At 40.0% G+C, this 26,050-nt stretch overlaps 1 protein-coding gene across 1 annotated transcript in view; it reads right to left on the bottom strand.

The window, feature by feature from the left end:
* LOC120861143 (protein O-mannosyl-transferase TMTC1) overlaps positions 1–26,050 on the bottom strand; it is a 302,613-nt gene that overhangs the window by 54,693 nt on the left and 221,870 nt on the right. The window contains exon 12 of the mRNA XM_040236782.1: positions 11,144–11,287. Within this exon, the coding sequence (XP_040092716.1) occupies positions 11,144–11,287 (144 nt within the window). The remainder of the gene's footprint in view (positions 1–11,143; positions 11,288–26,050) is intronic.

The raw sequence follows: 26,050 nt of genomic DNA on the forward strand, positions 1-26,050 counted from the left end.
TGCTCTAATGTATCATTTAAGGGCTGTGTTTCCTTACTGATTTTCTGTCTAGATGATCTGTTCATTAATGAAAGTGGGTGTTAAAATCCTCCACTATTATTGTTATGGTTGATTTCTTCCTTTATGGCTGTTAGTATTTGCCTCATATATTGAGGTGCTCGATGTTGGATGCATATATAATTACAATTGTTATACCTTCTTCTTGGATTGATCCCTTTGGGCCCCTCCTTTGCCTCTTGTAACAGTCTTTCTTTATATTTTTGAGTCTATTCTATTTGATATGATGATTGCTACTCTAGCTTTGTTTCTTTGGATTTCCATTTGTATGGAATATTCTTTTCAATCCCTTCACTTTCAGTCTACATGTGTCCCTAGATCTGAAAGTGGGTTTCCTGTAGACAGCCTATCAGTTCAGTTCAGTTCAGTCGCTCAGTTGTGTCTGACTCTTTGTGATCCCATGAATCGCAGCACGCCAGGCCTCCCTGTCCATCACCAACTCTCGGAGTTCACTCAAACTCATGTCCATTGAGTTGGTGATGAGATGGCCATCCAGCCATCTCATCCTCTGTCATCCCCTTCTCCTCCTGCCCTTAATCCCTCCCAGTATCAGGGTCTTTTCCAATGAGTCAACTCTTCGCATCAGGTGCCCAAAGTATTGGAGTTTCAGCTTCAACATCAGTCCTTCCAATGAACACCCAGGACTGATCTCCTTTAGGATGGACTGGTTGGATCTCCTTGCAGTCCAAGTGACTCTCAAGAGTCTTCTCCAACACCACACTTCAAAAGCATCAATTCTTCTGTACTCAGCTTTCTTCATAGTCCAACTCTCACATCCATACATGACCACTGGAAAAACCATAGCCTTGACTAGACGGACTTTTGTTGGGAAAGTAATATCTCTGCTTTTTAATATAGATGGCTTATAGATGGGTCTTATTTTCGTATCCATTCAGCCAGTCTATGTCTTTTGGTTGGAGCATTTAATCTGCTTATGTTTAAGGTAATTATTGATATGTATGTTCTTACATCATTTTGTTAATTGTTTTGGATTTGTTTTTATAGGTCTTTTTAATTTTTTTTTTCTCATTTGTTCTCTACTTTTGATTTGATGACCAACTTTAATGCTGTGGTTGGATTCCTTTTCTTTTTTGTGCAGGTATCAACTGTAGATTTTCAGTTTGTGGTTAACATGAAGTTTTGATATAAAAAAAATGTATGTATGTCAAGAAGCAACAGGTAGACCTGGACATGGAACAATTAACTGGTTCAAAATTGGGAAAGGAGTATGACAAGGCTGTATATTCCTACTGCCTATTTAACTTCTATGTAGAGTATAGCATGTGAAATTCTGGGCAGGATGTATCACAAGCTGGAATCAAGATTGCTGGGAGAAATATCAACAGCCTCAGATATGCAGATGATACCACTCTAACAGCAGAAAGCAAAGAGGAACTAAAGAGCTTCTTGATGAGGGTGAAACAGGAGAGTGAAAAAGTTGGCTTAAAACTCAACATTCAAAAAACTAAGGTCATGGGATCTAGTCCTATCACTTAATGGCAAATAGATGGGGAAAAAGTGGAAACAGTGGCAGATTTTATTTTCCTGGGCTCCAGAATCACTGTGGACAGTGACTGCAGCCATGAAATTAAAAGATGTTTGCTTCTTGGAAGGAAAGCTATGACAAACCTAGACAGCATATTAAAAAGCAGAGACCTCACTTTGCCGACAAAGGAACATATAGTCAAAGCTATGGTTTTTCCAGTAGTCATGTATGATTGTGAGAGATGGGCAATAAAGAAGGCTGAGCACTGAAGAATTGATGCTTTTGAACTGTGGTGCTTGAAAAGACTCCTGAGAGTCCCTTGGATAACAAGGAGATCAAGTCAGTCAATCGTAAACAAAATCAACCCTGAATATTCAGTGGAAGAACTGATGCTTAATCTGAAGCTTCAATACTTTGGCCACCTGATGCAAAAAGCTGACTCATTAGAAAAGACCCTGATGCTGGGAAAGAGTGAGGGCAGGAAGAGAAGGGGGCAAAAGAGGATGAGATGGTTGGATGGCATCACTGACTCAATGGACATGAGTTTCAGCAAATTCCAGGAAACAGTGAAAGACAGGGAAGCCTGGCATGCTGCAGTTCATGGGGTCACCAAGAGTCAGACATGACTTAGTAACTGAACAACAAATATAAGAAGACTGTTTTAAGTTGCTGTTCTTTGAATTTCAAATGCATTTCCAATATCCTACATTTGTGCTCTCCTTTTTCCACAATCAGTGGTTTTGTTATTATGTTTGTGTGTGGATGATTTCCTACCTTTATTGTATGGTTGCCTTTGCTGGTGAGCTTTCCCGTTCATACTTTTCTTGTTTCTGCTGCTGCTGCTGCTAAGTCGCTTCAGTCGTGTCCGACTCTGTGCGACCCCATAGACGGCAGCCCACCAGGCTCCCCCATCCCTGGGATTCTCCAGGCAAGAACACTGGAGTGCGTTGCCATTTCCTTCTCCAATGCATGAAAGTGAAAAGTGAAAGGGAAGTCGCTCAGTCGTATCCAACTCTTAGCAACCGCATGGACTGCAGCCTACCAGGCTCCTCCATCCATGGGATTTTCCAGGCAAGAGTACTGGAGTGGGGTGTTGTGACCTTTTCTTTTCTGCTTAGAGAATTTCCTTTATCATTTGTTGCAAAACTGGTCTAGTGGTGCTGAATTCTCTTGGTTTTTGCTTGTCTGTAATGCTTTTGATTCCTCCCTTGAATCTGAATGAGAGCCTTACTGGGTAGAGTATCCTTAGTTGCAGGTTCTTCCCTATCATCACTTTAAATATATTGTATCAATCCCTTTTGGCCTGCATAATTTATGCTGAGAAATTAGTTGATATCCTTATGGAAGTTCCCATGTATGGTATTTGTCGCTTTTCCCTTGTTGCTTTTAATATTTTTTTCTTTGTCTTTAATTTTTGTCAGTTTGATTGCTATGTGTCTTGGTATATTCCTCCTTGGGTTTATCCTATCTGGGACTCTCTGCACTTCTTGGACTTGGGTGCCTATTTCCTTTCCCTTATTAGGGAATTTTTTAGCTATTGTCTTTCCAGGTATTTCCTCAGGTCCCTTTTCTCACTCTCTTCTCCTTCTGGGGCCCCTATAATGCAAATGTTGGTACGTTTAATGTTGTCTCAGAGGTCTCTTAGATTGTCTCCATTTCCTTTCATTTATTTTCCCTCTATTCTGTTCCTTGGCAGTGATTGCCACTATTTTGTCTCTAGGGCATTCTTCTGTCTTAGTTATTCTACTATTGATTCCTTTTAGTTTATTTTTCATTTCGATTATATTCACCTCTGTTTGCTCTTTAGTTCTCCTAGGTCTTTGTTAAACTTTTCTTGTATCCTCCTGATCCTTGCTTCCATTCTTTTTCTAAGATTCTGGATCATCTTCACTATCATTATTCTGAATTATTATTACTTATCTTATTTCTGGTAGGTTGTCTATCTCTCCTCCACTTAGTTGTTTTTCTGGGGTTTCATCTTTTTCCTTCATCTGGGGCATGTTCCTCTGCCATCTCATTTTGTCTAACTTTTTATGATTGCAGTTTCCATCCTGCTGGCTTCAGGATTATAGTCCTTTTTGCTTCCACTGTCTATCCTCTTGAAGCTATCCTGAGACTTGTGCAGGCTTCCTGATGGAAGGGACTGGTTCCTGCCCAGTGGTAGGTGGGCCTGGGTCTTGTCCATCTGGTAGAAGGGCTGTGCTCAGGAGGACTTCAAGCTGCTTGTCTGCTGATTGATGGGGCTGTGTTCCTGTCCTATTGGTTGTCTGGCCTGAGGTGTCCCAGCCCTGGAACTATAGGCTGTTGGGTGGGGCTAACGGCAGTCTCTGGGTGGGCTCATGGCAATGAATGCTCCCCAGGACTACTGCTGCCAGTCTTTGTTCCTGCAGTGAGCCACAGCCACTCCCCATCTCCACTAGAAACCTTTCCATACTATGATGTAGATCTGGCCCAGTCTCTTATGGGGTCACTGCTATTTTCCACTGGGTACTGCTGTACATGAGACTTTGTGTGTACCCTCCAAGAGTGGAGTCTCTGTTTCCTCAAGTCCCTTGGAATTTTTGCAATCAAACCCTGCTGGTCTTAAAAGCCCGATTCTCTAGGGGCTTTTACTCCAGTTGCTGGATGCCCAGGCTGGGAAGCCCGATTGTGGCTTAGAATCTTCCCTCCTGTGGAAGAACTTCTGTGGTATAATTGTTTTCCAGTTTGTGGGTTGCCCACCTGGTGGATATGGGATTTGACTTGACAGTGATTGTGCCTCTCCTACCAACTCACTATGGCTTCTTCTTTGGGTTCCAGGGCTTTTTTTGGTTAATTATTATTCAGCAGTCAGTTGTGATTTTGGTGTTATTGTAAGAAAGAGTGAGTCACATCCTTCTATCTGGCCTTCTCTGAAATGGGTGTATAAATTATAAAACTCAGAGAGAATAGAGATTCTAACAATGGTAAACAGAAAAGACATCCTGGAATGAGAAACAAGCAGGGGAATGACACTTGTCCTGGAAGGAAGGCATGTCAATCTCAAGGTCTTAAAAGAAACACATGAGCAAAGAGAAGAGCTTGGAGGTGGCAAGTTGTTATCCCATGACACCTTCCAAAGGTCAGAAGGAGTGACCGAGAGAGGAAGAGAAGGTTGGGGAAGAGGTAATGCGGTCAAAGAGGAACGTTTCAGAATTCAGACACTAGAGGATGCAAAGATGTTTGTAATTAGAAAGCCACGGAATGGCCACAACAATGAATGGGGAAGATAGAGCGGAAGTGTCGGGCCTGGAGGGAATGCAGCAGAGGAACTGTGTGCTGGATTAACCTGAATTCACTAAAGTAGGCAGCACAGTTTGGATAGCAAGGCAGAGTCATTGACCTGGTGCCCAAATCCCTAAGGATGATGAGAAAATGTATAGATGGTGACATGGCCTTCATAAGGATGAAGATGGTGTCAATGAGCTGATGGACTGGGCTTCAAAGGAGCTGGAGAAGGACATGTAGAGACAGACAGGTGTGAGCTGCATAAAGATGAGGGAGGAAAAATTGCAATGTGGTTAAAATTATAGATAAGGTTGGAAGTAATCTGGATGTTAATAGGTCACCATCGGGTGCTAGTGGGGAGGAGGATTCACTCCAAGAAGAGGATGAAGAAGGCTCCCACCCAAAGTTGACATCCTAATGTGGTGAGAAGGACCTCAAAATGCTTTTGTTTATCCAGTGGGCTGGCATTTTGGATTCTCTGGGGTTTCAGGTAGGAAGCAGGAAAGGGGAAAATTACTATCTTGAATGTGTAATATCCTTTTTATGAAATAAAACGTAGTGTGCCTAGTGCCAAAGCTATAAGGAAATGTATCCCCAATATTTACCTTTATATCAAAGCTAATGATTACCATTCTTTCCACATCCTTTTATTCTTTTCAATTCTAATGATCAGACTAAAGAAAATCAAATGTATACTGTTATCAAATTCATCTAAATAGCTCAATTTTGGATACTATATTTCATTTTCTTCTGACTTTTGATTATAAGATTTATTGTAACACCTTTATAACATCCATATCCTATTATGTGAATGAAAGGCAATTTTGGCAAAGGGACAATGTGATTCTTTAATATGAAAATATTCTGTTCTATTAACAAACACCAGATACTGTTTTACCCAAGCAGTCAAAGAAGTGTTTCCTCATGCCCTGAATTAAAGAATTATATTTATGTTCTCTTGTGCCATCAGGAACTTCTGCTCTTTACATCCATAAAAACTTTATGCTAATCTTGCCTAGTTTCTTTTACCTTTTAGGTTCCAAGCAAAGCCAACAATAATTAATGTAAAATAAGCATGCTGGCACGGAAAACTGCTCCTTATCAATCAGTCACACCACAAATGTGCTGCACAGAATCATAACAGATAAACTTCCAAGTCCAAGGAAATGGTCATGAAAGAGGTCAAATATATTTAGATAACAGTCAGTGACATGCACTGCTGTGAATAGGTCTAAAACTGTCTGTCATATATCTCCAAGAATTCAGATGAACCTGGTTCTCAGTGCTCTAAGGTTTCTGGGATGCTCTGACAGAATCACATCTTAGTTAGACCTCCTGGCTTGGACCAAGATTCATTTCTCTCAAAGTTAAGGTCATTAATAAAGGTCTGTGCTGTTCAATATAGCAACCACTAACCACAAGTGGCTATTGAACACTTGAAATATGACTAGTCTCAGGTATGCTGTATGTGTAAAAAATACACTGGATTTCAAAGATTAATTTTAATTAATTAATGTACATTGGAGAAGGAAATGGCAACCCATTCCAGTGTTCTTGCCTGGAGAATCCCAGGGACGGGGGAGCCTGGTAGGCTGCTGTCGATGGGGTCGCACAGAGTCGGACACGACTGAAGCAACTTAGCAGTAGCTTAGCAATGTACATTCTATTAAAATAATTAATAGAATGTACATTATCCTATTTATATTTTTTCATGTTTAACTTAATCAATTTTAATATTGTTAATTACATGGAGACCAGGGTTCAATCTCTGGCTCAGAAAGATCCTCTGGAGAACAGGATGGTATTATACTCCAGTATTCTTACCTGGAGAATTCCGTGGGCAGAGGAGCCTGGCAGGCTACAGTCCATGGGTTGCAAGAGTCAAACATGACTGAGTGCCTAACGCGCGCACACACACACACACACACACACACACACACACACACACATACATTAAAGTGATAATATTTTAGATATATTGAGGTTTAAGATATATATATTTTATGTTTTAAAATATGGCTACCTGAAAAATTTAAATTGTATATTCTGGCTCTCATATTTCTGTTGGGCAGGGCTGATCTGGGCTGTATCCCAGTTTTGAGATAAGCCACTAGGAGGCAGTAGAGTGTAGTGATTAAGAGCAACTGTACTTGGTCAGGAAGTTTGAGGTTTAATTCCCATAAATTTTGTTTCTTCACTAAGGGACCTCGGCACCTAAATTATCTTCTCCAAGACTCAGTTTTCTCACTTATAAAACAGGAAAAGCGATTTTGCTTTCCACTTAGGGATGATGGTGTCTAAATCACTCACATCTAAGGAAACCACTTGGGTTCTTACAATGAGCATGAATTCCAGAATATAAAGGAGGACACAATTTTTAAGTTATCTGCCTAATGAGAAATAGATAAGGCATGAATCTTAAATAGCAAAATGCATCAAATAAGAACATTTAAAATATTCTTATCTTCTTGAGCCTCTTGATGAAAGTGAAAGAGGGGAGTGAAAAAGTTGGCTTAAAGCTCAACATTCAGAAAACGAAGATCATGGCATCCGGTCCCATCACTTCATGGAAAATAGATTGGGAAACAGTGGCTGATTTTATTTTTGGGGGCTCCAAAATCACTGCAGATGGTGACTGCAGCCATGAAATTAAAAGACACTTACTCCTTGGAAGGAAAGCTATGACCAAACTAGACAGCATATTAAAAACACATTACTTTGTCAACAAAGGTCCATCTAGTCAAGACTATGGTTTTTCCAATAGTCATGTATGGATGTGAGAGTTGGACTGTGAAGAAAGCTGAGCGCTGAAGAATTGAACTGTGGTGTTGGAGAAGACTCTTGAGAGTCCCTTGGACTGCAAGGAGATCCAGCCTGGGTGTTCTTTGGAAGGAATGATGCTGAAGTTGAAACTCCAATATTTTGGCCACCTGATACAAAGAGCTGACGCATTTGAAAAGACCCTGATGTTGGGAAAGATTGAGGGCAGGAGGAGAAGAGGATGACAGAGGATGAGATGGTTAGATGGCATCACCGACTCAATGGACATGGGTTTGGGTGGACTCCGGGAGTTGGTGATGGACAGGGAGGCCTGGCGTGCTGCGGTTCATGGGGTCACAGAGTCGGACACGACTGAGCGACTGAACTGAACTGAACTTATGCCTTTGACCTATTGCTACTTAACAGCAGAAATATATAAAGGAAAGCAGAAGTAAAACTCCAAATCCAAATGTGGGTTAGTTCTGCTATTTTCTGGTCACCTTTCTTTGCTACTAAAGGACATAACGGAAACAAACTTTACAGTTTCCTGATGAAAAACAGGAAAGTCCTTCTTCCTCCCCAAAGGTAATCAATCACATGCCATTTAATAACTAAACATTAAGTAATATTTGGATCGGAGAGCGATTTGGGCAGCATGGGTAATGGAAAGTGAATAAGACAGGGCATGCACTCAACCCTGGATCAGCTACAGCCTGGACCATTGACACATGAAGTCTTCAAACCTTGGTTTTTTTCATCCATAATGAAAATGGGGATGAGGATGACAATGCCTCTCACAATAGTTTTAAAGATTAAATTAAATAGTGGATATAAAACCCACTTGTCTGTAAACTGTAAAATATTACATGAGTATTAGCTACTATCATGATTTGATTCTAGTGGATTCTAAGACTCATCTACACAGATGGAGCCACTGTGCTCTCCGGTTGATATAAAGAGCAGAAGGTAAACAAGGGTGACTTTGTACCTGACAGTTAACCTATCAGGACCTTGGTTCCTATTCGTCCCAATGTATATTAAAAAATCATTGGGAAGGCTTTATTTAAAAAAAAAAAACACTCAAATTCTTATACAGGTGTGAAGCATTATTGGTTTGGATAATCACTGAGTTGATTTTACTCAAAAATACAGAAAAATCTTATGTTGAATATCTAGGAGTCCCTCCTACTGTGAAAAGTAGCCATTGCTATGCTCCAAAAAATATTTCCTTGTGCTCTTAACTCACATACACTAACTCAAGATAGTAGGGGCAATAACAGGCCAGTTGAAAAAGGAAGGTTGCAGTCTGCATGTCTTGTTCAGGTCTGGGTAAGATGAAGTTTAAAAGCATCTATGCCATCATTTTCAAGTAGAACCACATTCAGCACAGTGTGATAATCACAACTGCAGGAGATCATTTCCAACAAGAACTACCAGTTTGTATTCAGGCTGACAAAGTTGGCTTCTTTGTTAATAAATTAAAAAAAAAGAAAGAAACTCATCTGCAGTATTTTTTAAATCAAGTATTTTTGAAATGCAAGTATTTTTTAAATCAAGTATTTTTGAAATGCAAGTATTCCAAAAGACATGAACAGGATTTATCCACCCTTTAATTATTAGGGCTCTAAACTGGACATATATAGATGCAACAATGACTTTTATAAATGAGTCCTTAAAACTTCACGTAAATAAATAAGGACCCATAAAAATGGAAGAGTAAAATAAAAGCATCCTATTGACCTGTAAATAGCTGCCTACATAACTGACACACTTTCCCCACATCTTTTGATTTCATGTTATTTATTAAAGAGAACATACTGGTACTAAAAGGCTTTTCTGTCAGTGTGTACGTCTTCATTCTTAGTTGTTTCTCATCACTTTCAATTTATACAGAATGTTAACAAGGTTTCTAATTTTTTTTGGACCACACAGCCTGCAGGACCTTAGTTCCCCAACCAGGGATCAAATCCATGGCCCCTGCAGTGGAAGCGTGGAATCCTAACCACTGGACCACCAGGGAATTACCTAAACTATCTAAGTTTTAAAATTAAGCTCATTTAGTTTTTGCTGACTTAAACTTTTATTTTTTCATTTTATATGTAGTTTCCTTGCATTTATTAATTTTTCTGTAGTACTCTCTTGATTTACTATCCCAGTGCACGGATAACGCCATTCTTAAACAAAACTTCAGACTTGGGATGTCACCTATTCTTTACACAGTGCTTCTGTTCAAATGGGATTAAATAAAAACATGACTTAACAAATGAGCACACTAAGGAAAAGAACTAGTATCTCTGTGCACATGGAAAATTCAAGGAGTTAAAAGAAAAGTGAAGAAGATGCATCCACTGAGGTACTAAGGCGACTAAGCCAATCTTGGTAAGGAAAAGATTAAATAAGACAGCAAACCAAGGGCCCTAAAAGTACCAAGTGTGCTCTCCAGAAGTTCAGAGATGTAGAAACCAATTCAGGAAGTGTATGGATTGTCAGTAACCTAAGAAGCACAGATAATGCATTACCAACACTGACTCTAATCATTTTTACCCTTTATTTCCATTTCTGGTATTTTAACCTGTTTTTTATATGTAAAAGTTAAATGTACACAGCCACTACCATTTCCACTATGACTACTGCCTTAACAATACCAACACCATCATCAACATGCCTAGACTTTACATTAACAAAAATACAAGATACAAAAGTACTCCTTTGCCTTCAGGGAGACTAACTGCACTATTAACCTTTTCCAGGGCAGTGAGTGAAAAGTGAACACCAGTGATTATACCTGGAAGGTCTTCCGAGAGCAAGAGTTACACTTACTAATTCCAAGCTAGGCTCACTTTGCTTCTTGCATGATCAGTTGCTTAGGCTGTCTGACTCTTTGCAGTCTCATGGACTGTAGTACGCCACACACCTCTGTCCATGGGATTTCCACATAAGAATACTGGAGTGGGTTGCCATTCCTTCTCCAGGGGATCTTCCCAACCCAGGGACTGAACCTGTGTCTCCTGCATTGGCAGGCAGATTCTTTACCACCGAGTCACCAAGGAAGCCCCACTTTGCTTCTTATCTATATCACACACTGGACACAAACTGTGGTTATGCCTTTTGGCTGCACCTTTAGAGTACACTGCTTATCTTAGACCAGCACTTTCCCTAAGGTATATTCATGAAACACCTGGGTAACGCCTATTAAAAACGATTGACTAAGTAAAGTGCTATATTCCGTATTCCCTTCTTGAATATTCACAGAGCATTTAGCATGTTAAAGATGCTTGCAATAAAGGAACTATCTTTGCTTAGCTCAGCATTTCCTGAGTTTATTTGACCATGCAACCATTCTGTATTCATACCCCTCTACAGGCAATCTAGGAACATCTCCTAGAACTAATACTTCCAGAGAGACATTGGGAAATACCCTTTTGACTGATAAGGGACAGAATGAATTCAGATGAATATTACATCCTCCCAAAGCTTGAAAAACCTATTCTGCCCTAGGAAGAGGAGACAACAGCACAACCAAATGAGTGCCAAAGAGGAAAGGATTTCTTAAAATTACAAGGTCTTCTGATCAAAGGTACCTGTTCTACTTACTTAAGGAGATTCCCGAGATTGAAAAGAGCCCGGTTATGCTGCGGGTTTAGCTGGAGAGCCCTCTGATAGTACATCTTTGCCTCTGCCGTGTCTCTAGTCAGGGTTCCAAGGTTGTTCAGGGCACTTGCGTGGCGTGGATACAACCTGAAAAATTAGAAATATTAAGCCATGATTGTTCAAAGACTTCTACATTGGTCATGATTTACTTGTTCTTCACCCCTCCCCACCTCAGGTATGCCAGAGCCAAAATGAAACACTGAATTCTTCCTTTATTTCACAATATGTCTATGTGAAATATTTTTTTATTTCTTTATGACTACGCTGAGTCTTTGTTGCTGTGCACAGGCTTTCTCTAATTGCAGCGAGCAGGGGCTACTCTCCAGTTGCTGTGTGCAGGCTTCTCACTGAGGTGGCTTCTCTTGTTAAGGAACATAACCTCTAGAGCACAGGGCTCAGTAGTTGTGGCGCCTGGGCTTAGTTGTCCCATAGCATGTGGAATCTTCCTGGACCAGGGATTGAACCTGTGTCCCTTCACTGGCATGTGGATTCTTAACCACTGAACCACCAGGGAAGTCCCTTTATGTCAAATCTTAATGATCAACTGTTTGTGCAGCTACTGGCATGTAAAGATGGCAGGAAAGCACATACTTGACATTCAGTGGTATAAGTAAATTACCCCCAAAGAGTGCAAAAATAAATAATATGCCAATCAACCCGAGTAAGATACTTAGCTTGGAGCCTACAGTTACTTTCAACTTCCTTTGATAGAAAATCCTCATTGCTTCAGGTGTTGAGTTTCTGGTCTAGGGGACTGCTGACCAGCTGCCTGGATAATGCCCACTATTACACAAGATGCTGGCAATTCCTCAGCTAAGGGATCTTCATGAATATATTTGAATATCTGAAGCATAAGTGACACGACCATTACTGAGAAGGTGATACAAACATCTCCCCACAAAAATGATATTCCTCCTTCAAATGGCTCTCTGTCTTGACTCTTTTACCATTTTACCTCATTTTCCCCCCTACTGTAATTTAGCACCATCTGCCCTGATAGAGTCTGGGAATGAAAATCCTGACAAATATTTAAAAATTTAAAAATGCACAATGAAGTGAAAATAGCAATCCTAATATTCAGAAGCAAATGTAAAGGAGGACTGCGTGTACATCAGCAAACCAAATTTATGCTGATTAAGAAAGGAAGAGAATCAATTTATTTCCTTTGCTCAAAACTATAAGGAAGGCAAATCAGCACTGCTTCTTTAGCCACTGATGAATTGTTTCTGTTGTGCTCAGAGCGGGCATATTTAGTCGTCAAAGAGGTTGCCCTGTCTCTGTCACCCAGAGGACTTTGTATAAGCCTGTGGAGTTGCCTTTTAATGTAGGAAAGTCAAGATAAAGCCCAAGTAATAAAAACAGGATCTGTACCTGTGAAGTCTCCTGACGATCAAAAGTCATGCTTCCCCTCTCCCAGCCTGTTCCATACCTTCTAAGAAGATCAATATAATCTGGGGACAGAGGGGTTCCTATTAAAAGGCCAAGGAAGACAAGCTGCATAGCTTTTTAAAAAAAGCCTTTGCATAACCCAGAGTTTATCTGGCATGTAATTCTCCCTTCCCTACTTTCTTATAGCTCAGCTATAAGCATCCCTCAGTACTTTCAGGAAGACACACTGGGTAGTGCTCCTCTTGACTGACAAAAGACAGAATCAATTTAGATGAAGGTTACATCCTCCCAAGGCCTGAAAACCCTAATTTTTCACAACAACTTTGGAGGCTGCTGGGAGACATATATTATGAGAGGAAGTTGGGAATAGAAAAAACACATACACACTGTTTGGTTACCTTTAATTAGCAAGGACAATCTGCAGGTACCTGGTACCAACCCCCTAACTCCCAGCCTCACAGTTCCTAGGGGGTCTCCATGGAGATGCAAGCCCTTGGAGGTCTCTGAAGTGCCTCTATAGGACATCAGAACCAAGATAAGATGCTCTAATGCTTGACCACTCACTTCATGCCCTGAACAGCCTCCTTGGGAAGCTGTGTCTAAAAATTACTTTGGGAATGGTCATGGAGAGAACATCAGAGCCAGAACTTAAATTCTTCCAATGGAAAAAAAAATTTTTTTGGATGCTGAGCAAAGCTCTCTGACCTCCTAGAGATTTAAGGTGGGGACAGGTCCAGCGAACATGATGAAAACAGTTCTAATTGTTTCTCTGATAACAAACAGCAACAGAAGGTCCTAGGAACCTCTGCCTTCTCAGAAGAGGTCACTTCTTAAAACTTGGTCTTTTTCTTATTTCTTTAGGTTTTGGAGGCCTCAAAATAAATGTCTGAGATGAAAACACTAAATTTAGGAAGTTGTTCAGTTGCTCAGTCATGTCTGACTCTTTTGCAACCCCATGGACTGGAGCGCACCAGGCTTCTCTGTCCATGGGATTTCCCAGGCAAGAATACTGGAGCAGGTTGCCATTCCCTTTTCAGGGGATATTCCCAACCCAGGGATAGAACTGGAGTCTCCTGTATCTCCCACATTGGCAGGTGGATTCTTTACTTCTGAGCCACCAGGAAAGCCCAAATACAGGAAAGGACAGTCTAAATTCATTAAGAGCTTCTACATGGGTTCCCTGTCACACAGCAGCCTCTCCTGCTGGTTCTCAGTCCACCTTTTATGACTTTGTCACTGTCTCACTGCCATTTAAAGCAACAGCATGCACTTTTGAAGATCACTGACTACAAAAATGTTTTTTTCTCTCTCTTTCTGTTTTTTCAAACCAGAAACAGAACATAAGCCTACATTGAACTCTCTAAAACAGAAACAATCAGTGAGAAGGAAAGTAAAAAAGAAACAAATATAAATACCATGAGGGGAAAAAAGTCTTCCGCATGTCTTGTGCTCCAAGAGGCTTAGGACAGGGCTTTGTGGTCAGCTACAGGCAGCAAAGTAGCTCTGCTGTAACAAAGTCCTAACCTGTCCAGGAAGGGGATTGCTGGCATTTACAGTGATTTACTGAATCTAATGCAGGAACCACAGGAGACTTGGGTTTGATCCCTGGGTCAGGAAGATCCCTTGGAGAAGGAAATGGTAACCATTCCAGTATTCTTGCCTGAAGAATCCCAAGGTCAGAGAATCCTGGCAGGTTACAGTCCATGGGGTCGCTAAGAGTCCAACACGAATAAAACGACTTGGCACATCGATGCTGTTACCACTCACAGTGCTCCAACTCGAAAATGTGTGATATTGTTTATTCCTGGTAGTAGTAAGGGTCTGCTAGCAATAGCCTCTTTCTCTGAGCTGGTTAGGCTTGCCTAATCACAAGCAAGCATTGCATTATTTATGAAACAAAGCTGAATTTCATAAAAATAATTATTCAAGAGGGCCAAGAAAAAAAAAGTCACTTTTCATTTTGATGTTTATATAGATGTAGACATTTTCTTAAACCATATATTCTGCTCTTGTTTACAGAAGATCTATGCAAGGACAAAACTTACTTTGTGTGTTTACTTTTTAAATTAACTCGTGTTTAAATGAACTCAGGTCTAATTCAATCCTGAGGTCTCCAGCAGGGGAATTTTCTACTGGAAAGATGAATAATTTAAGAGCTGTCTATATAGCTCCATCAATTGTCAGAATAAATGAAGTGTGCCTTGACTTTGATGACTACAGGTATGTTTTACAAAAGTTCTGGTAGTGATTATTCCCTTCCCCAGCTAAACAATCTCTACAAAAGCTCCACTGAACTGGAGGAGAGTGGGGAGTTTCTTTTCAAACACATTTTTAAAAAACCAGTGTGAACAGCCACTAGTATAAGGAAGTGTATTCTTTCTCTTTAAAAAAAGAAATCTAGATATAGAAATACAATTCTACGAGCTGAAGAGAATATCGTTTCAAATATTGGCTGATTTACATTCCTGAGAAGCACACATCCATTTGAGCATTGAAGTGCTTCTTATTTTTTATCTGGTAGCCTTTCCTTAAGCAGAGTTAATAAAGCAGGTAGTTAAGGACACTATTATTATCTCCTTTCATTCCCAGTCACCTTATCTCTGAAGAATGAACATCAACAATATGTTAACAGGAACCACTGAGGTAACAGCTGCCTAAGTGACAAACAGAAAGCAGGAACAGAAGAAAAAGGGCCCCAAACACTGAGCATGTATTAATGATACTTCACATTTTAGAGCGCTTTCTCGTACACTATCTAACTTAATTCTTATTCTTCAAGTAGAATTATTGTACTGTTTTACAGTTGTGGAAAGGGAGGGTGGGGAAATTACAGAAAAAATAAATTACCTTTCTTCAAAAAAGAAATATCTCAGAAGCAGTTGTGTTAAGTGTTGGAAGTCAGATAATTCCAGTAAATCTATTTATTTTCCCAAACAATCCATGAGTCATTCAACCTTCAGTAAAGAAATATACTACTACCAATTAGAGCTTCCACTTAGAAGAATTTCCCCTTGTATCCTTGGCCAATTCATTCAGCTATGATCTTATAGGGACTACTCAGCGACAGAAGCAAAATAAAGTCAATACTCAGGAAACATGGCTGAGGTTCTCCTTCCCTGGGAAAACCTGTCTCCTGCCATACAAAATACTCATGTTATCTCTGCAAAGCACAGTATTATGGGAAATTATTTGGAACCAACAATATTCAGTAAGTACGTAAGGCAGTGAGGCTTCCCTGGTGGCTCAGATGGTAACGAATATGCCTGCAATGCAGGAGACCCTGGGTCAGGAAGATCCCCTGGAGAAGGGAATTGCAATCCACTCCAGTATTCTTGTCCGGAAAATTCCATAGACAGAGAAGCCTGGTGGGCTACAGTCCATGGGGTCACAAAGAGTCGGATATGACTGGACGACTAACATTGTGGTTTACTGTGTGATATAAGGCACAGATACATGCTCACAGATCCTCTGGTCTCAAGCTTCAATCTCAACTAAAGATCCATGAAGATAAAATGTACATGATGCTAGTTTCGTTTTATATTTTATTTAGTCATTTACTTCAAATTTTGTACACTCTGTTCAAAAGTTAAGAATGATGTTCCTTTTTCACTGTTTGAGAAACTTCTAAGGCATTTCATTGTTCAAACAAGACTGTAACATGTGCTCCAGTTTGCAATTTCCTTTTGGAGCATACACACCCTGATTTATTTGTCTGATTTTCATTCCACACATTAATTTACTTGAGGTTAAGTATGCTAAGGTCAGATGTTTATTTTCTATTTCCTGTTGAGGGGGGAAAAAAAGAAAAAAGGACCTGAAAGAAAAACATGACTAGGAAAAAACTCAATCATGAGACCTAAAGTTCACTGAACTAAAAAGTACCCAAAGTAAGCTTTATTTCAGGAGTCCACAGCAGCAGCATATTTTTAGTCACATTAGTTCCTGGCATTTCTCAAGTGCCTGGTTCCTTCATGCTATAAAATATGAATCATCAGGTCATTAAATTGTGCCAGAATGACACTGACCGTCTACCAGTCTGCTTCTTTAATTGTCTGAAATCACCATTGACACCCAGAAGTAAGTCTTGCCACTTTCTTTTGGTTCTGTACTTTTTCCCATTCATTAGATAGCCTTGGGGAAATAAAAACCTCAAATGCAATTTAGGGAAACAGGACACACTCTTCAGTGAGGAGCCAATTAAATGATCTGACCTCTCACAATGGATGACCTCCAGTCAGGATTCAGCAGGACTCCGCCCATCTGACTTTTCTAGACAATTTAAAGAAAAACCATGCCCTCAGGAAATGACTCATTTTGAGTGACTGAATTTTCCTGGTTCCTGGGTAGTTTCCACAGGAGGCTGGGAAATACATTGAATTAAATACTTCTCTGCTCTTTTAAACAGAAAGTAGTCAATGTAATTTAACTTTTCTCAAGGGCTTGGGGTGACCATGGTGAACTTTGGTTTTCTATGGCAGAGAATAGGAAATTATTTTGGTGGAGTGGAAAAATAATTGCACTTGGGAGTCAGAAGCTTTGGGGAACTTTCTTGCTGGGTGATTTTGAACTCATACCTGTGCATTAGTTGCTCTCTCTGTAACAATAAGGTCCATAACATATTAACCTGTGTGACCAAAAAGGATGGTGGGTATGAGATGCCTACCATCTCCCTGGTACATTCCACACATCTGATGCTCTGGGGTTGGCTGCAGAACCTCTGGGTGGCTGTGCTTGGCTCCCTCCACAGCCTAATGAACCCATGCCAGGCTGAAACAGCCACTCTTCTTTCATGTATATTTCTCATCCTCCAAAAAGTCACCCTTCTCACTGCTGTCAAAGGCATCTGACTTGCTTCCATCAGTCAAAATAACATCCATTATTTTTTCACCACTAACGCAATGAATACTCAAGTCTTCTCACATCCATCTGTTTCTCCCACGTCATGGGTCTTCAGATGTGAAGGACACTTGGCCCAGTCCATTTTAAGAATGTAGGACTGTTCCTTGTCAAGTACTCACTCCAAAAGAGTCTGTCAATCCTTCATCATTTGAAACAAATGATTCCCACAGGCACCAGGGTAATTCCTCCAAACCTTTCTGACACGCTCAATATCAAATGGAATTCCAGACACGCACAGTTTTAAGAGTTACACCCAAGGTTATAAGAGATTCAAAGTCCTATATGACAGATCAGTGTGCTCGTAGTATCCTTCTTGTAATAACACTTTGCAGCATGTGTACCACTCTGGCTATTAGACTGATAGGAAAAAAAAAAAAAAAGGCAGTGGTGGACAGGAGGAGTGTGTTTATAGTTAATAGTGCCAGCCTAGGAGGTCGTGAGGAGTGGGGAGGGAAAGGAGTGTATGTCCTGAAGATTCACCTCAGGAATTGGGGGTCACCACTGGCATATAATGGGGTTTCCCAAGTGGTGCTAATAATAAAGAATCTGCCTGGCAATGCAAGAGACACAAGAGATGAAGGTTCGATCCCTGGGTTGGGAAGATCCCCTGGAGTAGAAAGTGGCAACCCACTCCAGTATTTTTGCCTGAAAATTCCATAGACAGAGGAGCCTGGTGGGCTATAGCTCATGAGGTTGCAAAGAGTCAGACATGACTGAGTGACTAAGCAGACACACACATACACATACACACACACACACACACACACACACACACACACACACAATGGTCAGCAGCTCAGTTCAGTTCAGTTGCTCAGTCGTGTCTGACTTCGCAACTCCATGAACCACAGCATGCCAGGCCTCCTTGTCCATCACCAACTCTTGGAGTTCACCAAAGCCCATGTCCATTGATTTGGTGATGCCATCCAAACATCTCATCTTCTGTCATCCCCTTCTCATCCTACCCTCAATCTTTCCCAGCATCAGGGTCTTTTCAAATGAGTCAGCTCTTCACATCAGGTGGCCAAAGTATTGGAGTTTCAGCTGCAACATCAGTCCTTCCAATGAATATTCAGGACCGATTTCCTTTAGGATGGACTGGTTGGATCTCCTTGCAGTCTAAGGAACTCTCAAGAGTCTTCTCCAACACCACAGTTCAAAAGCATCAATTCTTCTGTACTCAGCTTTCTTCATAGTCCAACTCTCATATCCATACATGACCACTGGAAAAACCACAGCCTTGACTAAACGGACATTTGTTGACAAAGTAATGTCTCTGCTTTTCAATATGCTGTCTAGGTTGGTCATAACTTTTCTTCCAAGGAGTAAGCATCTTTTAATTTCATGGCTGCAGTCACCATCTGCAGTGATTTTGGAGCCCAGAAAAATAAAGTCAGCCACTGTTTCTAGTGTTTCCCCATCTATTTTCTATGAAGTGATGGGACCAGATGCCCTGATCTTCGTTTTCTGAATGTTGAGCTTTAAGCCAACTTTTTCACTCTCCTCTTTCACCTTCATCAAGAGGCTCTTTAGTTCTTCTTCACTTTCTGTCATAAGGGTGGTGTCATCTGCATATCTGAGATTATTGATATTTCTCCCAGCAATCTTTATTCCAGCCTGTGCTTCTTCCAGCCCAGCGTTTCTCATGATGTACTCTGCATATAAGTTAAATAAGCAGGGTGACAATAGCTAGTGGTGTTAAAAGTGTATAAGTGTATTAGAGCTTGAAACCTGCAGTGGAGAAAAACGAAGTGAAGGACAAATGCAGAGTCCCTGTAATAGATGTGAATGAAAAAATACTGACCGCCGTATCAGCAAACAAACATGTTGCAGCCATCACATCATCACATTACAGCTGCCCAGATGGTGAGCCCTGGGGGACTCAGGATAGAAACCAGATGCCCACCATCCTGCAGCCAGCAGCTGCAGCCACCTCTGATGGTGCACCCTGGGGAGACTCAGGATGAGACAGCACATGATACTGGCCCCAGATAGCTGAGGTGCACATCAAAGGAATGGTTTTCAGTGAACCCAGACTCTTGTATCTTCCCCTACATTAAAAAAACACTAAGTTCCTTCAGATATCTGATTTTCTTTAATAAACAGTAATCTTTTGTTGCTCCAACTACCTGGTCTTTGTTGCAAAAACTCTTACATATCTTCAACCCCCATTTGCTTCTTCAGAGTAGTCTCTTAGAGTTATCTGAGATGCTGTGTCCTGGGACATCTGCCAAATAAAACATAATGCTCTACTTTTAGGTCATGCATGTTTGTTTTTTTTTTTTTCCCAACTGATATAGGAATGTGGCAACTGCTGTCCAGCGTTCCTGGAGCTGACAGCGATAAGTGCAATAGGAGGTGAGGTCTGAGTGGCAGAGGTCAGACAGTGCATGACATGGAGACCACTGCAGGGCCCTTGATTCTTGATGGAAGCAAGCAGAATGTTCTGAGCACAGGACCGCTAATGAACTCCCCTGGGCTGCTGTGTTGAGAACAGATGGCAGGAGGGCAGAAGGGAGAAGTGAGAATGGGGAGACCAGAGAACATTGAAGCAATCCAGGTGAGAGAAGATGGGCAGTGAAGGCAGGGAGAAGGGGTCTGATTTAGGGTGCATTAACAGCATTTACTGAGTTTAGCATGGCCAGGTATTTAGACACTATTTTATACCTTGTTTGTGAATTATCTTCTAATGTTCCAGCCTTATGAGGTTGATTGGGGAAGTAACTGGCAACCCACTCCAGTATTCTTGCCTGGAGAATCCCAAGGACAGAGGAGCCTGGCAGGCTGCAGTCCATGGGGTCGCAAAGAGTTGGACATGACTGAGAGACTAACACTAACACTATGAAGTAGGTAACACCACTATTCTCATTTTAACAGAAAATCTAAATGATATTCTGTTCAGTTCAGTTCAGTTCAGTTCAGTTCAGTTCAGTCGCTCAGTTGTGTCTGACTCTTTGTGATCCCATGGACTACAGCAGACCAGGCCTCCCTGTCAGTCACCAACTCCCAGAGCCTACCCAAACTCATATCCATTGAGTCTGTGATGCCATCCAACCATCTCATGCTCTGCCGTCCCCTTCTCCTCCCGCCTTCAATCTTTCCTAGCATCAGGGTCTTTTCCAATGAGTCAGTTCTTCGTATCAGGTGGCCAAAGTACTGGAGTTTCAGCTGCAGCATCAGTCCTTCCAGTTAGTATTCAGGACTGATTTCCTTTAGGATGGACTGGTTGGATCTCCTTGCAGTCTAAGGGACTCTCAAGAGTCTTCTCCAACACCACAGTTCAAAAGCACCAATTCTTTGGTTCTTGCATCACCGACTTGATGGGCATGAATTTGAGTAAACTCCGGCAGTCAGTGATGGACAGGGAGACCTGGCGTGCTGTAATACATGGGGTAGCAAAGAGTCGGACATGACTGAGCAACTGAACTGAACGGAACTGAACTGCCTAGACCAGTCATTGGTTGATAAGAGGGTATAAATGTTCCATTCCTTTCATGACAACTCTGAGGATGCCCAGCTCTCGAGCACCCTAAGGGCTCCTCTGATCCCCTGGGAGTACACTGCATCTCAGCTTCTCCCTCTGCCCATCTTGTTTCTCTGGCCAGCATTAATGATCTTCCTGTTTGTTAATCTCTCCCTTGGATTCTGTTTCCTGGGGAACTACAGTGAGGTGTTTTTTTTTTTTTTTAATTTTTATTTTTACAGTGAGGTTTTGAAGTGACATGGTGGTTTAAGGCAGAAAAGAGAGCAAATGGTTTTTAATATAAATTATAGAACATTCATGTGGAAATATAGTCCATAAGTATGATCACAATATGACTAAAATTCTAGCTTTCTAAATGAAATGTATAATGTCTTGGATTTAATGAATAAAATTGCTAAACTTAATTAGCACAAAATACACGTGGTAAGAATATAATTTTAGCAAAAAGGAACAAAAATAATTTCAATTGTCCTACTGGAAAGCATATTTAGACTTTTATAAATGAAAACGACACACTAGCAGAAGAATCCATCTCCACTTGTTAAACTAGGTTAACAAATGGTATCGCAATTTTTATTCTTTCCAGAAATACATGGCAGCTGGTAGTTAATGCCACCTGTAGTCATGGGGGTTATTTTTAAATGCTCATTCAAAAATAGCCTAGGTAAAGAAGGGCTTTTAAGTAATCATTAAATCTTGATTTTTAAAAAATGTTCAAACTCTACCAGTTTTATAGACAACACTTTTCAAAGGAATTATAATAATCTTATTAATAGACTCAGGACATCAATGAACAGTGGGTTAATGAGACATAGACTTCTTTACAGTCTAATGATATGGCTTTCTTCAGTAATCACTGTCTATGATTTCCTTTTCCCCACATACACTTATTACAATCGCATGGAGTCTCTTTGCAGACTTCCAGTTATCTACATACAAGGGGATACAAAGAATGATAGCAGTAGGAAATGTTCTTATGACAAGTCTCTATTTTATGCATTAAAAAAAATCCCAGTCAGAAAAATTTTAGTTTCTCCTTTCCCATGTGTTAGCCACTTATATAACAGTTGGATATTTCTTTTGTACAAGAGTTTTAAAAGCACATTCCTTTCCTTTTAATTATGTCTGGTCTGGGACTTCAACACCCCTCCCCACCACTAACAGTTTCCCTCCTCTTCAGATTTTCTATTTAAAAGATCAACAATAGATATATTAGGAGTGGACAAGTCTTCTCTAAGGGGCCAGGTGACCCAAAGACACTTGCGAGATCCCTCAGGTCAGGGACATTTGAGTAATGCATCTCCTACTCAATATAACTTACAGGAGGGTGACTTCTTAGACTATGTCTGTGAATTTCATGTGAAACCATAACTGTGAAAAGAAAATAGCTATCTGGGTGGCTGAGGATCACAGCCTTTTTATATGTGGCTGATATCCAACTACCTGGAATGCATCAGCCAGTCTGGGTGTGGCGGGGGCTTACTGTCAGGGGCTGGAAGGAAGAGGACATCTAAATGAACAAATGTTTAGAGGAACATGGAGTGATGCCTGCTGACATCAGAGAGACTTTTTTGATCCACCTGAATAAAGGTGAACCCTATTCTCATTGCCAGCTTCAGGGTTCTTAATGCCTAGCCCATATTAGCCAATCAGTAATTGATTTTTGTAGGGAATCTATACTTAAGATGAAAAATAATTTCCATGAGACTTCTAATGAAGACTCTTTTAAAACAGACATGTAAATGTATCATCAGATTTCCAGATGTTCTCTCTTGTCTGTAAAGCATTTTGGGGGATATATACTTCTTAATAAACCCTCTCTATAAGTCTGGGCCCTTTTGTTCCTGTAAGTTATGCTGCTTGAGTCAGTTGTGTTTATTAACAAATTTATTCCAGTTTATTGCAATTTCATGATATAATGAAATATCTTACAAACTGATAAAATATAAATGTGAAAAAGAGAGTTGTAATTTCTATGAAAACTAAAAAAACTCAAACAAGGGAAGTTGCTCAAAAATTGCTATTGAATTCAATATAAGAATAATTGTAAAAGACTCGAAAAGAAACATCAGAAGTCTCAGTCTTTACATTTTTAGTCCACTTTAAAGTATCAAAACTCATCACCACAGAAATGAATTATGTATGTGTTTTTTGCCAATTCTAATCAGCAGACTCTTACTCAAAGCAAAAGACTTGGTATGACATTAAAAGAATTGGTAAATGGGGGTACCTGTGAAATTTTAGGGTACAATAAAACATTTGAGTGTGCATTATTTATTTTATGATTCTTCACTTTAAACTGACTTTTAAAACTAATCAAGAAGCAACTGGCCAACTATACATACAGTATTACCTGCACTTTATTTGGGAAGTGCCACTCTCACTCCTTTTGGGCTTACCAAATGAATCATTCCATGAGAGGTTTTGTACAGGAAGAGCTTAATGGTTGGGTGGTCTCTGGACTTTCTACTCCCATCATATGAGTTGAAATGGTAGGAGCCTTCTCCAGAGTAAATCAATGGTCAAAAACTTTTGAAGGAAAAAGGCAGCTTCACCAGCAGTATTCTGATTTTCCAGTGTACAGAATCCCAACCTTTATAACACTCCAATAAACATGACACCCACCCTCACAGCAAAGGAGAACTTATACCTGTCTTTGTGGAGGATTTAAGGAAATCGTTCTGACAATTTCCTTTGATGATTCGAGTCTTAATCTGAATCTATGACTTCAGCTGTGGCATTATCCAAGGGTGACCTCCCTTGCAATACAGAAATGTCATAAAAGAGGTACACCAAAATGAAGTTAATGGTTCTTCTACATTGTTTAAAAAACAGAATAAAGTTTAAAAGAAGCACAGTATTCATGCCATATATAATTACCAATTTAATATAGTGTTATTTTGAGAACTGTAAGCCAGCCAAAAAGATATAGGTACAGATACAAACTTTATGACTAATTTCACCATTGTCTTTGGAATCTATACAGTTATTACAACAGGAATGAATAACTTTGGGGACTGACTTCAGATAACACCACATTTAATCCTGCATTTCCCTCATTATTCTCTTTCTTGCTGTGTGCAAATACGGAAAACATCAGAGACAACAAAGGTACAGCAGCATGAAACAGTTGGGACAGGGCAGAACCCCAAAGTCTGCAACCTCCACAGAGAGTTATATCAAAGGAAGGACAGTCTTCCAGTCACCAGGGGTAAATAATCATCAAAATGATGAACAGTCGTAGTATTTTCCTTTTTTTAACTTAAAGAGTGACAATTTACTTAAAAAAAAAAAAAACCACATCCACTGAAAATTCACACAGAGGTATCCACACAAAAATAATAATAATTTAAATTAAAAGTATTTTCAGCCTGGTGGGGAGAGGATGAGTTATTGCACTAATTACTATGCAGTATATTTTTAGCTTTAATGATTTTTACCACATTTCTCAAAGGACATGTTTCTTCCTGAAGCACAGTTGTTGAAGCAAACATTTATCTTTATTGTTTCATAGGAAACAGGCGGAAGTCCCAACCAGCTACTGCGATTCTGTAAAATCAGCTGCAGGAGAATTTTGCTTAGTTTATACTTTTGCCCCAAGCTGTGCCTTAGGATCTGCCTTATTTTTTTGTTTGAATTTGACATAAAATAGTGTGTTAGAATGAAAAAAACTTAAAAAGATACAAGTACATTTCTCTTCCACCAATATTTTTCAGACAAACTTACTGCTCTTCTCTTCCCTTTAAGAATGCCACCTGAAATCATGACACACTAATTAATTATTGAAGATAAAACATAATTTATTGGCTTGAATGTCCCTTGAAAGAACACGCCTTTTTAAAAAAAATGACACTTCCTCAATTCAAAAATAATGCATGTTCATTGTAAAACGTCTGGAACACAAAGGAAAGAATAAAGAAATTAAACCATAATCTCACTAACCAGAGATAAGCAGTGTAAACATTTGGATAAACTGGTTTGCAGTGAAAAAAATATAATTCCTTATTAAATCTTTCAAAATGCTTTCTATTTCTTAATAAAAACTTCTTTTTCACAATAATGAGCTTTGTTGCAATTATTCCTCTGGGGCTCATATTTCTTGAAATCTTTGGGAAAGAGAATTCGATGTGAATAGTTTAAAATTTTTCCCATATTGAATATTAAATAATAAATCCTAAAGTCTAAAAGACTTTGCTTGATGACCAAATATACTTATGTAGAATACTATTCAAAAGGATAACTTTATTTTTTTTAATTTTTATTTTATTTTACTTTACAATACTGTATTGGTTTTGCCATACATTGACATGAATCTGCCACAGGTGTAAATTAGGTCAGTTACTTTAAGAATGACAATTTCAAACTACACCTTAAGACAATCCAAGAAGGGTGCTTCAGTGAATGTATGCTTTGTTTGGTACACATATTGCAGAGCATGTCCCAAAGTGGAACAGTATCAGAAAATTCAACCAAATGTGGGACACACTGTAGAGGCATGGAAACCTCTTGAAAACACTTCTGTGAGCTCACATGGGGAGATTCTGAGGCTGTGTTTAGTTATCAGGTCTTCACTCCTTCCAGGTTAAACACATTATTATCTGAGATCTTCTAGGGCAGACCTTCTTTTTGGGGGGGAGGGGAAAGACCATCTTGAAAATCAGAGTTGCAGTTTGGGTACCTAAAAGCAATACAGATGGCTGCTGATACTGCAGAACTTAAATCTGAATCTAAAATCATCTCTGGGGCTTCCCAGGTGGTGGTGTGGTAAAGAATCTGCCTGCCAACACAGGAGATGCAACAGACACAGTTTCGATTCCTGGGTTGGGACAGTCTCCTGCAGGAGGAAATGGCAATCCACTCCAGGATTCTTGCCTGGAAAATTCCATGGACAGGGGAGCCTGTTGGGCTACAGTCCATGGGGTCGAAAAGAGTCAGACACGAGTGAACAGGCATGCAGTAAAATCATCTCTAAAGCCATGCATGGTATATTCTCTTCCAGTAGATAAGTACAAAGAGAATGTCAGGGCTGCTCATGTTTAAAATTTTAAAACATTAAAAAATATACTATATATACCTGT

Source organism: Oryx dammah, unplaced genomic scaffold (genome assembly GCF_014754425.2).
Source record: "Oryx dammah isolate SB20612 unplaced genomic scaffold, SCBI_Odam_1.1 HiC_scaffold_11229, whole genome shotgun sequence".
Lineage (NCBI taxonomy): Eukaryota > Metazoa > Chordata > Mammalia > Artiodactyla > Bovidae > Oryx > Oryx dammah.